This window comes from Nicotiana tomentosiformis, chromosome 5, assembly GCF_000390325.3.
Source record: "Nicotiana tomentosiformis chromosome 5, ASM39032v3, whole genome shotgun sequence".
NCBI classification, from domain to species: domain Eukaryota; kingdom Viridiplantae; phylum Streptophyta; class Magnoliopsida; order Solanales; family Solanaceae; genus Nicotiana; species Nicotiana tomentosiformis.
Window position 1 is genome coordinate 113,335,675 of NC_090816.1, and position 14,735 is coordinate 113,350,409.

The 14,735-nt window shown below is 38.2% G+C and overlaps 1 protein-coding gene across 3 annotated transcripts in view; it reads right to left on the reverse strand.

Annotated features, from left to right (window-relative positions):
* Positions 1 to 1,888: 1,888 nt before the first annotated feature.
* LOC104085845 (prolyl 4-hydroxylase 1) overlaps positions 1,889 to 14,735 on the reverse strand; it is a 32,160-nt gene continuing 19,313 nt past the window's right edge. For all 3 annotated transcript variants that reach the window (XM_009589960.4, XM_009589961.4, XM_070175225.1), the window contains exons 8-12: positions 14,453 to 14,523; positions 14,306 to 14,357; positions 14,073 to 14,162; positions 3,097 to 3,189; positions 1,889 to 2,286 (exon numbers count right to left, since the gene is read on the reverse strand). In XM_009589960.4, coding sequence (XP_009588255.1) covers positions 2,179 to 2,286; positions 3,097 to 3,189; positions 14,073 to 14,162; positions 14,306 to 14,357; positions 14,453 to 14,523 — 414 coding nt within the window. In that variant the 3' untranslated portion in view covers positions 1,889 to 2,178. The remainder of the gene's footprint in view (positions 2,287 to 3,096; positions 3,190 to 14,072; positions 14,163 to 14,305; positions 14,358 to 14,452; positions 14,524 to 14,735) is intronic.

Here is a 14,735-nt window from a genome sequence, read left to right on the forward strand (position 1 = left end):
TATGTTTCACGCTCGCAGATTTGAGTGAAAAATACTCACTTTGCCATGTCAGATTTGTGATACACACTTCCCCGTAGATGAAGTGTTTATCTAGTCACTAGCTAAGTTAGAATATAGGCAAAAGGCCCAAAAATAACCTTGTGATATTCGAAATGGATCAATTATAACCCCCGTTTAAATTTGAATCCAAAAATGACCATGCCGTTATAAAATGGGTCTAATAATGCCCTTATGTTATTCAAAATTGATCAATAATGGTGAAATTTATTTATTTTTTAAAATACTTTTAAAAACTGAAAAATATATATTATGTAAAAACTGGAAAAAGAAAGGAATTTGCAAAATATATATTTTTAAGTCTTTTCAGTTTTTTTAAAGTATTTGTTTTGTAAAAACTGAAAAAGAAAAAAAAAATTTAAAAACTAAAAATTTATTTTAAAAAAACCGACATATAACTGTAAATGAATATTTAAACACCGACTAAACCGACATAATCGTACCGTGCCGAACCGATTTTTAGATTTTTTTTAATAAAACCGTATATTTTTATATAAATCTATAACTGTACCGATAATTATGATAGATTTTTTATTTTATAAAAATAAACCGAAAAAATATTGAACCGTCAAATTGAAGAAAAAAAAAAATTTTACAAAATATTTTTATTTTTTTTAAAACTAATGCATATGTAGTCCACTGCTTTAGGAGAGTTTTTTTTCCAGTTTTTTAAAATTTTTTTTTTTTCAGTATTTACAAAACAAATACTTTAAAAAATTGAAAAGACTTAAAAATATATATATAATGCAAATTCCTTTCTTTTTCTAGTTTTTACAGAATATATATTTTTCAGTTTTTAAAAGCATTTTAAAAAAAAAAAAATCCAGGGCATTATTAGACCCATTTTATAACGGCAGGGTCATTTTGGATTCAAATTTAAACGGGGGTTATAATTGATCCATTTCGAATACCACAAGGTCATTTTTGGGCCTTTTCCCTAGAATATACTACTACTACTACAACAACAACAACAACAACAACAACAACAAAAAAAGTATAATCCCACTAGTGAGGTCTGGGGAGGGTAGTGTATACACATACCTTACCCCTATCCTGGGGTGGTCACTAGCTAAGTTAGAATATACAACAACAACAACAACAACAACAACAACCTAGTATAATCCCACTAGTGAGGTCTGAGGAGGATAGTGTGTACGCATACCTTAACCTTACCCTGGGGTAGAGAGGCTGTTTCCGATAGAAATCTCGGCTCTCTCCCTCCAAGAACTCCTCACCTTGTTCTTGAGGTGACTCGAACTCACAATCTCTTGGTTGAAAGTGGAGGGTGTTCACCACTAGAACAACTCACTCTTATCAGCTAAGTTAGAATATCTAACTTACAAATCATGCCAACTATAAGGTTTAAGGGGCTATTGCCCTTTATGTTAAAGAAGTTTGTCAATTTTGCACATATATCTTTAATGTCATGTGCAACCTAGACAAGTGAAATCACTCAATACTTAAAATTGAGTTACTCTACAAATAGAAGAAAAGAGCACATAGGTTCATTTGCTGTAACAATCATTTTTTATTTTATTTTTATGGACTATAAGCATAAAGTACAGAGTGCGGTGAGCAAACGAGCAAACCATACTCTAATTATCCTTTCCATATTGAACACTACATTTTCAATTACAACTTCTGTAATTTGTGATTGTGTTAAAGCAGAGCAAAACATTCAATTTGAAAAAATAAATTTATGACACTCGACTTAAGGATTAATACTAACTCCCATCTTAACTACGCTTAATATCATCTTAAAACGTTTTTTAGCGTGTTTAGACATGAAAGGAAGGAAGAAGGAACATAAAATAAAAGGAAAATCGAAAAAAATCAAGAACAACAATTTTCCTTTCTTTGTATGGTACAAGGGACAGGACAGGAAAATTTTGCAACCTTTTCCTTTCACATGCAGTAAAATTAGGCCAAAGAAGCAATCTCCCTTGCTATCTCTCCCCTATTCTGCTAGTCATATATAACTCCAATGAGTAAACTATATATGACTATTTCCTAGTTCATTTGTTGCTAATTTTACAAAAAGATATTTGAAGTCCCCTTTCTTTCTTTTTTTCCTATCAAGATACACTATAGAACAAAAATGTTTTAAGATATATCAGCAATTTAGGATACAAGTCTTTGCCTCATCCATTTAGTAGCTGACCACTTCTCTCCTGAGAGTACTTCACATCCTCCATGTAAACTCTCAGGGTCAGATTGTCCATCAAGCCCCTGAATTAAAAAGAAAACAGATACCATCAATCAATCATGACTAAATGGAACATATGGTTTCAGACGGAAAAAAAAATTCATAAATATAGAAACTAAAGCACTTCATGTCCTGAATTTAGCGACATGCACAAGTGTCTCGATGACACGCCTAATATCCATTTTTGAGATTCCTTCTTTTCTTCCCTTTTTCTGATGAAGGAATTTTCTATTTACGCTGGGGGATCAGCGATCAAGGAAGGCCGGGGGATGGGGAAAGGAGATAGTGAGAATTGAACCCCCACGATATAAGAAACTTACACCGGTGCTTTTTTTCCTGGGAACTAGGGAGATGCTATTGGGCTAAGTGATTATGTGGAGTCAACCATTTTACATACAAACATGAAAAATATGTGTTTGTAAGTTTGTAGGACTCAAAAGCACGTATGTTAATAAAATTCTCAGTTAAATTTTTAATAGCTCACGGTAACCTATGGCAGAAGCTTTTATTAGTTCAATACATGTATAAAGATTTAGTAACCCTGTCGCCTTCAATCAAAGATTAGTAACCTGTCTGTATCCGGCAAAAAAATGAAATAATAGTCTCATCCCCTCATGTCAAGATGATGCATAAAGGAACTAGATTCAAGTAAAGAGACTTTTGCTCGAAATACTGGGCATGTGACAGATTATGGATGCCAAGTCAAACGACTAACAGGATATGCAGTTATTAAAATCTTAAAAGCAACTAGGCCAACATTTGCCGAGTAATTTATAGATGAAATCTTTGTGAAAAGTTCCAGCAAAAAGGTTATAGTAGGTGAAGACACTAACCATGCTCCAAAAAAGAACAGCATCTCCTTTAGTAGGTTTTACACATAACCCTTTGATCATTTTGCCACCACAGCTACATTCACCGGTGCCAGCCTGAAGACAGCATTGCCAAATTGAAACACAAGCATGAAATTAGAAACGTCGAAAAGAAAAAGTTAAATGTGCAACAGAGATGGAAAAGGAAAAAAATTTGGAAGAATCAACATGCATGGTCCCAGGTGCACCGAAGTTGGAATAAGAAGCATGCATAGTCAGGTATCACAAGCAGTTTTATCTTTAACAAATACAGAGGCGAGAAACTTAAGTTGACCTATTGATAAGCCACGTATCTTCCATACTTATTCAAGGAGGAAGAAGCAAAAAAATGTAGGAGAAGATAATGATTTGCTTCTCAAATTTCTGGAGCTTTCAGACATGGAAAATTAAGCAGTTTCCTACAGTTATTAGAAGAAGTTATCTGTTAGCAGTTTATTATGGTTACTAGAAGTTATTTGTCTTTATCCTAACTTGGTTATGGAGTAGTTATGGTCAGCCTCTATATAAACAATAGATCTAGTAATATGTAGGTGTGTTGTAATTTCATTTATATGCAGTCAGACTATCTGTGAGATACGAGATGCTTGTGTCTCTCTATTATCAATAATATTAGTGTATTTTCTATCTCTTTTTCCATTATTAAATCTCTGTTCCTATCATTGGTATCAGAGCAGTAAGATCTGCCATGGTGAACACACGGACCAACACTTCCCAAAGCGAACCCATCATTCCGACCCTTGATCCAATCGCCCAACAATTGACGACTATAGCAGCGAAACTGGAGGCCATTGATGCTTTGGCCGCTGATGTTGCTGTCTTAAAGGCACAAAACAGTCAGAACCAGCATGGTGAAGGTGATCACAGTGGAGATCACAACAATAAAAAGAAAGCTAAAGCACCAGAAAAGGGCGAGGTTGACAGCACTTGGTGGCATCGAGAAACTTCCCGCCGCTCGCAGACAAAAATGGAATTTCCAAAGTATGAGGGAGGTGATCCTCGAGGCTGGATTCTGAAAGCAGAGAAGTATTTTCAGTACTATCAAACGCCTGAAGACTGTAAAGTTGATGTGGCTTCTATGTACTTGGAAGGAGATGCATTGGATCTTTTCGCTTAGATCAATAGCGAGCGAACCATTTATTATTGGGACGAATTGGTGAAAGTTATGCAAGAAAATTACGGACCTGCTGAGTTTCAAAACCCTGATGAATATCTGTGTAATATCCAACAAACTGGAATAGTGCTCGAGTATCGGCAGGAATTTGCAAAGCGAGCAGCACGTGTTCAAAACTGGCCAGAACACTGTTTGCTTGGAGTTTTCCTTAGTGGGCTCAAAGAAGACCTTCGCGTGGACGTTAGGATTAACAAACCTCGATCTGTATACAAGTCTGGCTTTAGAATATGAAGGCAAACAAGGCACAAATCGATCCAATAAGGGACTCACTTGGCCTTCAGCATCACGACCTTCTTCAACTGGCACATCCTCAACAACCACTCGAGAGTTCTTCCATTCTCAATCATCCCGACAACCAGTTACACGTCCTTTTCAACAGCCATCGCTTCCAAATGCTCGTTCATTGACTCCTGAACAACAAAATCGGCGAGAAAAGGGTCTATGCTACCGTTGTGGAGATAAATTTGCCCCTGGTCATCACTGCAAACCTGGGACTTTTGCTCATTTGGAGTTAATGCAAGAGGAGAACGAGACACGGAGTATGGAAGACAACAACAAAAATGACAACATGTTTCCTACTGATTTGGCAGAAATTTCCTTTCAGGCAATTTTGGGCAAAAGATCGGCTACCACTTTGAAGCTTCAAGGCACTCTTTGTGGGCGTAAAGCGCTGATGTTGGTGGACAGTGGCTCTACACATAATTTTGTTGCAGAAGGAATTGTCACAGAACTTGAGTTGGCAGTTCAATATCCTCCCACCTTTGGTGTTCAGATAGGCAATGGTGAAATTGTCAAATGCAACAGAGTTTGTAAAGGCCTGTCAGTAGAGCTTTCTGATTTGGTCGTAACGCAAGACTTTTTCCCTTTTTCCTTTGGCAGCGCAGACATTGTGCTGGGTATACAATGGCTAGCATCCCTGAACACAATACAGGCCAATTGGAACGAGATGTTTCTAATTTTCCAACTAAATGGGAAAAAATACAGATTGCAAGGTGTTCCTCAGAAAACAGACACAACAGCAACTTTTCAATCTTTGGTAGCTATAACCAAACATTCAGGTGATATCCCTACTCCACAATTGATGCAACAGCTCCTCAGTGAGTTTAACAATGTGTTTTCAGAACCCACTTCCCTGCCCCCTTTTCGCAATTTCACCCATTCTATCCCTTTACTTCCTAACTCAAAACCTCCCAATCTACGTCCATATCGTTATCCCTTCTCCCAAAAAATCCGAGATTGAAAATCAAATCTCTATTTTGTTGCAATCTGGATTCATTCGTCCTAGTTCCGGCCCGTTTGCCAGTCTTGTCCTATTAGTTAAGAAAAAAAGATGATAGTTGGCGTATGTGTGTTGACTACCGCAGCCTTAACCAAATCATTATCCCAGATAAATACCCTATACCCAACATCGATGAACTACTTGATGAACTCCATGGGTCAATCATATTTTCTAAGATAGATTTACATTCTGGCTACCACCAAATTCGTGTAAATCCTTCGGACATTCCTAAAACTGCTTTTCGCACTCATTCTGGCCACTATGAGTATATCGTCATGCTTTTTTTTTTTTTGATGTAGTAATTTGTTTATTGATGGCATCAAAAAGATGCAGTAGTACAAAAGATAATACAGCAAAACGAACTAAGTCAGCTCTAATACAAGAAATGCTAATTTAAGACCAAGGTGCTGACAAAGTTCAGAAAGCTATCAGGGGTGTCTACTGGGGACAATTTGTGCCAACTAAAAAGAAACATTAAGCACCTAGCCTTAATAGAGTGAATTGGAGTTGATACACCATCAAAGCATTTCCTATTTCTTTCTATCTATAAACACCAAAAAATACTAGCAGGGATCATTCTCCAGATTTGTTTGATGGTTTTATCAACTTTCCATGTGTTTCAGTTTCTAAAGGCTTCCTTGGTGCTCTGAGGCATGACCCAGTTGTCCAAAAAGTGAGAGAAACATGTTCCACACATCTGCAGCCTAAGTTGCTCGGACTCGGGTGCGGGTGTCTGATACGGGTGCGGATCTAACGTCAGATCCTTCATGATCTAAATTTAAAGATTCGGGGGTACGGATACGGGTGTGTGAATTCGGCTAAAAATAATTCAATTATTTAAAAATAAAGTTATAAAAATATGGCTAAATTATGAGACATTATGTGGAAAACTTACAAGGTATTCCGAGATGAAGAAAATATTGAACAAGAGTAGAATTTTAGAAGGAGATAAAAGGAAAAGGACTGACATAGAAATTTATATATACAGGGTATTCCATTTTCTTCCATATCATCCTAGCTTTAGATTTGTTTTCAAAAATCATTGTATATGTCCCAAATTTCTCCGTTAATTTTGGTCAAAGTACCCAAAATCGGTTGACCAGATCCGACACGGATCCCACACCCATACCCACGTCGTGTCGACACGGGTGCGGCACTGAAAGTGAAGAATCCGAGCAACTTAGTCTGCAGCTACTGGACAGTGTAGAAACAAATGGTTGTTGGTTTTTTCATTGTTCTGACACATGTAGCATCTATTTGCAATCTGGAAGCTTCTTTTCCTTGGTGAAGCATGCATCTTGTAGTGCAGTCCAACAAAAGCAGGTGACTTTTAAAGGAGCTCTTGTTATCCAAATAAGCTTCTATGGCCAGCTTTCTGCCATTTCATTTTGTGATGTCAAAGATGTATATCCAACCTTGACAGAATAGAGACCTTCCTTGGAATTGCCCCACTTTAGCTTGTCCACTGCATGAACATTGATTCCATTATTCTCTGCCCTTGACAGTAGATTTAGCAGCTCCTCATACTCCCAGTCTTGTATATACCTTCTAAGAAGAATGTTCCAACTGTTGTTTTCCCTGTATTGAGCAATGGATGAGTCAGGATCACAAGAGATGTGATAGAAGTTTGGAAAGTCATCTTTTAGAAGACAGATCCCTTGCCATTTATCTTTCCAGAATTTGATGAGCGTCCCACTTCCCGTAGAAAAGTAGGCATTCTGATAGAATTCATCCCCGAGTATGCTAATGTATTTCCAAGGTCCAATTCCATGTGAGGCTCGGGAGATTTGTGTACACCAATGGCTTTGGGCTCCATGCTTAGCTTTGACTACCTCTTTCCAAAGTGCTTGATTTTCCCGAGGGTATCTCCATAACCACTTCATTAGTAAACTTTTGTTATGTGTAGCCAAATTTTTAATGCCCAGTCCACCTTGTATCTTAGGCATTGTGCAGTTAGACCATTTTACAAGGTGGAATTTGTGTTCCTTATTATTCCCTTCCCACAAAAAGTTCCTCCTGATTTTGTCAAGCTGTCTCGGTACCTTGCTAGGCATAGGGAATAATGATATAGTATATATTGGAATGTTGTCTAAAGTGCTGTTAATCAAAGTAAGTCTACCACCCATCGAGAGGTACTGCATCTGCCATGAGGCAAGCCTTTTCTCAAATTTTTCAATCACACTGCCCCAACTGAATGTAGCTCTAAACTTAGCACCCAATGGAAGTCCCAGATATGTTGTTGGGAAGGAGCCAGTGTTGCAGCACAAAATTTCTGCCAACTCTGCCACATTTGGAACCTCATTGACAAGATATATAACACTCTTGAGTAGGGGTGGCAAAATGGTTAAAAGAAAACAGTTAATCACCCATATTATCCACTAAAAAATGGGTTGGATAATGAACTTTTTTAAAATGGGTCAAATATGGATAAGAACCATATTATCCATTTAGAAAATGGATAACCAATGGGTAACCAATGGATAACCAATGGGTCTAACTTTTACATTTGTAAAACCTCAAATTGGGGGTTCCTCAAGTTAGGGAAACTAAGAATTCTCCCAAAAGTGATCATATGCAAGAAGTCATGGATAATATGGTTACCCATATTATCCGCCGGTTAACCCGTTTTTTATCCGTATTAAATATGGGTCGGGTCGGATAATTTATCCATTTTTTCATTACCCGTTTTCGACCCGAACCATATCCGACCCGCCCGTTTGCCACTCCTACTCTTGAGCATATTGATATGAAGTCCAGATAAAGCTTCAAAGATCAGTAGGGTAATATTAAGGTAAAGCACTTGTCTTGATTCAGCCCCACAAAATATTAAGGTATCATCAGCATACAAAAGATGCGAGACATTGACTGAGTTTGCTGTCATGTTGCCAACATCAAAACCATTGATCCATTGTAGTTCCTTGGCTTTATCTAACATTTTGCTAAGACCTTCCATGGCTAGAATGAAGAGAAAGGGTGATAATGGATCCTCTTGCCTTAGGCCTTTCTGAGGGGAGAAGAAGCCCACTGGACTCCTATTAATCAGCACTGAGTATTTAACTGTTGTGATGCTGAATTTGATCCATCTAATGCACCTGTCTCCAAATCCCATCTTCTTTAGCATAGTAACGAGGTATGACCAATTGAGTTGATCAAATGCCTTCTCTAAATCTAGTTTGCATAGGATGCCTGGTTCCCCACTTTTCATCCTCCAATCTGTGACTTCATTTGCAATTAGGGTTGCATCAGTAATCTGTCTATTTTTTATGAAAGCATTCTGATGATTAGAAACCAGCTTCCTCATGACTCTTTTTAGCCTCTCTGCCAGAACTTTGGCTGCAATCTTGTATACACTGCCAATTAAACTAATTGGTCTAAAATCCTTTAGTCCAATTGCTCCCTTTTTCTTTGGGATTAGAGTTATGAAAGAAGCATTTGTGCACCTTACCATGTAGCAGTGTTGATGGAAGTGATCAAGTGCATTCATTACATCATTTTTAATGAACTCCCAGGCCTTCTGGAAGAATGCCATAGTGTAGCCATCAGGACCAGGGGCCTTATCTGGAGCACATGACTTAATTACTGCTAGGACCTCTTCCTCTTGAAATGCCAGCTCAAGATCTGCTTTCTCCTCTTCTGAAATGCTTGTTAGACCTTCAAATTCACCACAAGGTCTCCAGCTCTCCTGTTCAGTGTATAGTTTCTCATAAAATTCTAGAATTTCCCTTTTGATAGAGTCTTTGTCCTCAATAATCTCTGGTCCTACTTTGAGTTTGTCAATACAGTTGTTCCTCCTATGAGAGTTAGCCATCTTGTGAAAATATTTTGTGTTCCTGTCCCCTTCCTTCAACCACAAACACCTGAATTTTTGCCTCTATGAGATCTCCTCGGCCTTTATCAGTTGCTGATACTCCTGTTGTAGAGCTAACATCTGTGATTTCTCTGTTGTGGAAAGTGTTCTACGTTAGCAATTTGTTCAAGAGAGAAATACTCGTCTAAGATTTTGTTCTTTCTGGCCTCTAGCTTGCCAAAGACCTTGTTCCAGTGTGTGATGTCCTTTTTGAGATTCTTTAGCTTCTGAACAAGTGTGAAATCTGGACTACCACTAATTATATAACTCTTCCACCAAGCCTTCACTTTGTCAAGAAAACCCTCAGCCTCAAGCCACATGTTTTCAAACTTGAAGTATGAGGGTGTTGCCTCCCGGTCACCACTCTCGAGCAAAATAGGTCTATGATCAGAAATAATCTTTGGTAAGGCCATCTGCTTAACAATTTTGAAGCTGTCACTCCATTCTGTTGAAATCATAAATCTGTCTATCCTTGATGCTTGTATGTGATTCTCTCCCCTGGACCAAGTATACTGAGCACCATGGAGTGGCAAGTCAATGATACATATGTCTTGGATCAATTCTGAGAAGTCTTTCATACCTTTTGTTCTTGACTAATGCTCCATCTACATTCCAAGATGCTATGAATGATCTTTTCCACCCCTACTTGCGTAAATTCATTCTTGTCTTTTTTGATGATATTCTAATCTATAGTCCTACCATCCAACAACATTATGAGCACCTTCGAACGACCCTTAACCTTCTGTCTAGCAATTCTTACTTTGCCAATCCAAAAAAGTGTCTATTCGGCCAACCTCAAATTGGATTTCTAGGTCACACTGTTTCCCGTGCAGGAGTGGGGGTTGGTCCTGACAAGGTTGCTGCTGTCTTAGATTGGCCATTGCCTAAATCTGTTAAGGAGCTACATAGTTTTTTGGGTTTGACAGGGTATTATCGGCGCTTTGTGCGTAACTATGGCATGCTGGCTCGCCCTTTGACTGACTTGACTAGAAAAGATGCATTTCATTGGGACAATCATGCTACTGCTGCGTTCCAACAGTAATTTCAGTTCCTGTTTTGCGTCTTCCAGATTTTACCCACCCTTTTACGGTGGAGTGTGATGCTTCTACCGCGGGAATTGATGCCATTTTGTTGCAGAAGGAACATCCCATCGCATATTTCAGTAAAGGCTTGTCCTTTTCTAATAGAATCAAATCTGCCTATGACAGGGAACTCTTAGCCTTGGTGTTGGCTTTGCAGAAATGGAAACATTATTTATTGGGGCGCCATTTCTTTGTAAAGACTGATCATTATAGTTTGAAATACTTGCTGGATCAACGAATTACCACAGCAGAACAACAACGGCTTTTGCTTAAGCTTCTACCTTTTGATTTCACCATTGTTTATAAGTCTGGGCGTGAAAATATAGGAGCAAATGCTCTTTCTCGCAGGCCACATTCTGCAAGTCTTTTGGCTTTAGCTATTCCTGTTTCAATGGACTTTGGAAATTTTCAAGCCAAGTTGCAGTCAGACCCTTACACAAAAGAGCTTTTTGTTCAAAAGCTTGAAGATCCGACTATTCTTCCGGATTTTCAGGTGTCTTCTAATCTTCTATATTACAAGTCTCGCCTGGTCATTCCTGACGATGCTTCTCTTAAAGCTAAGATATCGGCTGAGGTTCATGATTCTCATGTTGGAGGACATGGTGGTTTCTTAAAAACTCTTAGACGGGTTTCAGAGAGTTTTTATTGGCCCCATTTGAAGAAGGATGTCAAGCAATATGTCCAGAATTGTTTGATCTGCCAGAAAAATAAGTATCAGACTCTAGTTCCAGCTGGCCTTCTACAAACTCTTCCTGTTCCAGAGCGTGTTTGGGAAGATATTTCACTAGATTTCATTGTTGGTCTTCCAAAATCCGGTGGAATCGATACGGTGTTGGTGGTAGTGAATCGCTTCAGCAAATACAGCCATTTCATTGGCTTGTCTCATTCATTTACTGCTAAATCTGTTGCTGGCCTTTTTTGCAAAGAAATTGTCAGGCTTCATGGCATCCCACGTTCTATTTTGTCTGATCGTGACGTTATTTTCCTTAGTGCTTTCTGGCAGGAACTTTTCCGCCTCAGTAATACTCGTCTTCGCATGGGCACTTCCTATCATCCTCAGTCTGATGGACAAACTGAGGTCGTCAATCGTTGTTTAGAGGCATACCTGCGTTGCTTTGCCCATGACCAGCCTCTCCAATGGAGTAAGTTTCTTGCTTGGGCGGAATTTTCCTTTAATACTGGGTATCACACTTCAACTGGTTATTCTCCATTCAAAATTGTGTATGGTCGAGACCCCCCAGTACTGCATCCCTATCATCCAGGCGACACCAATATTGCAGACCTTGAAGAACAGATGCTGACTCGAGATGCTATGTTGAAACTTACGAAGGATAACCTTTTGAAGGCCCAATCCAGGATGAAAGCACATACAGATTCTAAGCGCAGAGATCTCTCTTTTAATGTTGGTGATGCTGTCCTTTTACGTCTTCAACCGTATCGTCAAAAGTCCTTAGCCAATCGCCCATTTCAGAAGTTGTCGCCTCGTTTCTTTGGCCCTTACAAGGTCATTCGCAAAGTGGGTCCTGTTGCCTACAAACTTGAACTCCCAGCCAGCTCTAAAATCCATCATATCTTCCATGTTTCTCTCTTAAAGCCTGCGCTTGGTTCTGATTTGCCTTCTCAGCCACCGGAACAACCAATAAGTGATGAAGGCGAGCTCATTCTTTCACCTGAACAGGTTCTTGATCATCGCTGGGGACCACCAACAACCAATCCTCAACTTGAATTATTAATTCAATGGGTTGGTCGACCTCTCGAAGAAGCAAGTTGGGAAAACTATGATATGTTAGCTGCACAATTTCCCGACTTTCGCCTTGAGGGCAAGTCGTCTTTCCAGGAGGGGTGTACTGACAAGCCACGTATCTTCCATACTTATTCAAGGAGGAAGAAGCAAAGAAATGTAGGAGAAGATAATGATTTGCTTCTCAAATTTCTGGAGCTTTCAGACATGGAAAATTAAGCAGTTTCCTACAGTTATTAGAAGAAGTTATCTGTTAGCAGTTTATTATGGTTACTAGAAGTTATCTGTCTTTATCCTAACTTGGTTATGGAGTAGTTATGGTCAGCCTCTATATAAACAATAGATCTAGTAATATGTAGGTGTTGTAATTATCCTTTATATGCAGTCAGACTATCCGTGAGATACGAGATGCTTGTGTCTCTCTATTATCAATAATATTAGTGTATTTTCTATCTCTTTTTCCATTATTAAATCTCTGTTCCTATCACCTATCATCTTCATCGTCTTCAGAGAACACACATAACAAGACAAACTCACTTTTAGGCATTTAACCCCAAAATTATAGTTTAATTTCTGTTATTTCTCCCTGAAATACTGTGTTTAACAAATTTTGTACGCAGTTTTATCTGAAATAAGCCAATTTAGTCCTTTTCGAGATGTACTAAACAAAATCAAACAAAAAGTTAGAATCAAACAGTAAGTTAACTCAATAGAATTTTTACACCTCCACCCCCTTCTTTCCTTCTATGCTGCCTCTATAGACCCTGCAAACTATTCCTACATCCTACAACCTTCTCAGAATTGCAAAACCACCATAATCCGCATTAGCTATTAGGAATAGTGGAATACAATAATTTGTAGGGGGTAGCAATAGGATTACAGGGTGCCGGAGAAGGTTAAAGGCTATAAACTTTGGTTTGATTCACATGGACGATTTTTAGAATTATAATTCATATGCTCGGACAAAAAATGGTTAGATGTTCTGGCGAGATAACACAAGGGCATAATTTTAGTCCAACATATTCTCTAAGAACTACAAAATTGCTTGCATGATACAGAGTAATGCTGAAATTGCTAGTAGTTGAACTTTCAATTGTCACATCTTTCAACTATGAAACGAAAGGAAATCAAGTTTCCAAACGTTTGAGAACTTGGACAAAAGATGGAACATCTACTGACTCTCCAACATAAGATCAACAGCAACTATCTTATAAAAAAATAAAAAAAGATAAGCGAATCTATCATTCTTATTCACTGTAGAATATGCTGAAGAAAGTTGCATCCATTTAGGGTAATTCTGCTAGAGAGCGATTTCATTATCCCAAACACAAACAGCAAGTTATAACCTATGTTGCTCGAACTCTCCGAAAATGTTGATGGGTGCGTGTCGGATCCTCCAAAAGTAATGCATTTTTGGAGGATCCAACACGGGTGTGGCAGCTGTTTTGAAGAGTCCGCACAACATAGGTTATAACGAGCGTTCAAGGAGCATTCACAAGACATATTATCCTGGTGGAAGCATCATACATGGAACATAAAATACAAAAAAAAAGACACTAATAGCAGCAGAAAGCTCTTGCAAAAACCCCTCCAGAAACTAAATATTAGAATAACAAACTAATTCCTCCAGAAACTACTAGTTATGCAATTTTTCTCTTTTTGTAAAATATCTTCTGCTAATCATCTAATTGACTGAATATGATTGAAGGCATCCGATAATAGATACATTTCAAACAATCAAGTGGAGTACTCTACCAGAGACAATAAAGTGTCAATCATACAGAAAAAGAAGTTTTCTTCAAGGTTTCATGAGTAATTACCATAGGAAAGTATGTCTCTCCCCCCTCAACGCCGTCGCTCAAATACATGAGCATTGTTGCTATTCGTTGACCTCCACGCTTCACATTAAACTGCAAAATAAAGTAAGTGAATCACTCAGTTTGACAACAGTAAATTGATATGTTAAAAGAGATCTGTCCAAATGACAAATAGAAAACAGAAAAACAAGCCAATAGCAGAAATAACAAACTAATAAATTGGAGTAAGAACTTACTGAATCAGAGAAATAGTCGTGATGGGCTCTATAGAACTGATTCTTTTCATACCTGTGCTTCTGCAGATGTTAGCCTTGATACTTGAACATATCAGTTTTCCATCTCATTATGAAAAACAGAAAAAAGCAAATTCTCATAATACATACCTTAACACTTGAATGAGTTCCCCATTTTCAACTGGTATTTGAGAATATACAGAAATTCGATTTTCAATTGCCTGGAAGTACAGGAATGCAAAGAAAATCACCAATGTAAGACCAACTTTTACTATCAATACCAATCACCACATAATCGGAACGTTATTTTATACACAAGAAAAAATGCAAGTGCAAGACAGGGGAACCCAAGTGGGATAAAAGAACCTTGTTAACTCGGTAAGATATTGCCAAAGATAGTAGCATATCATGTTGAGCTTTGAATAAGAAGAAG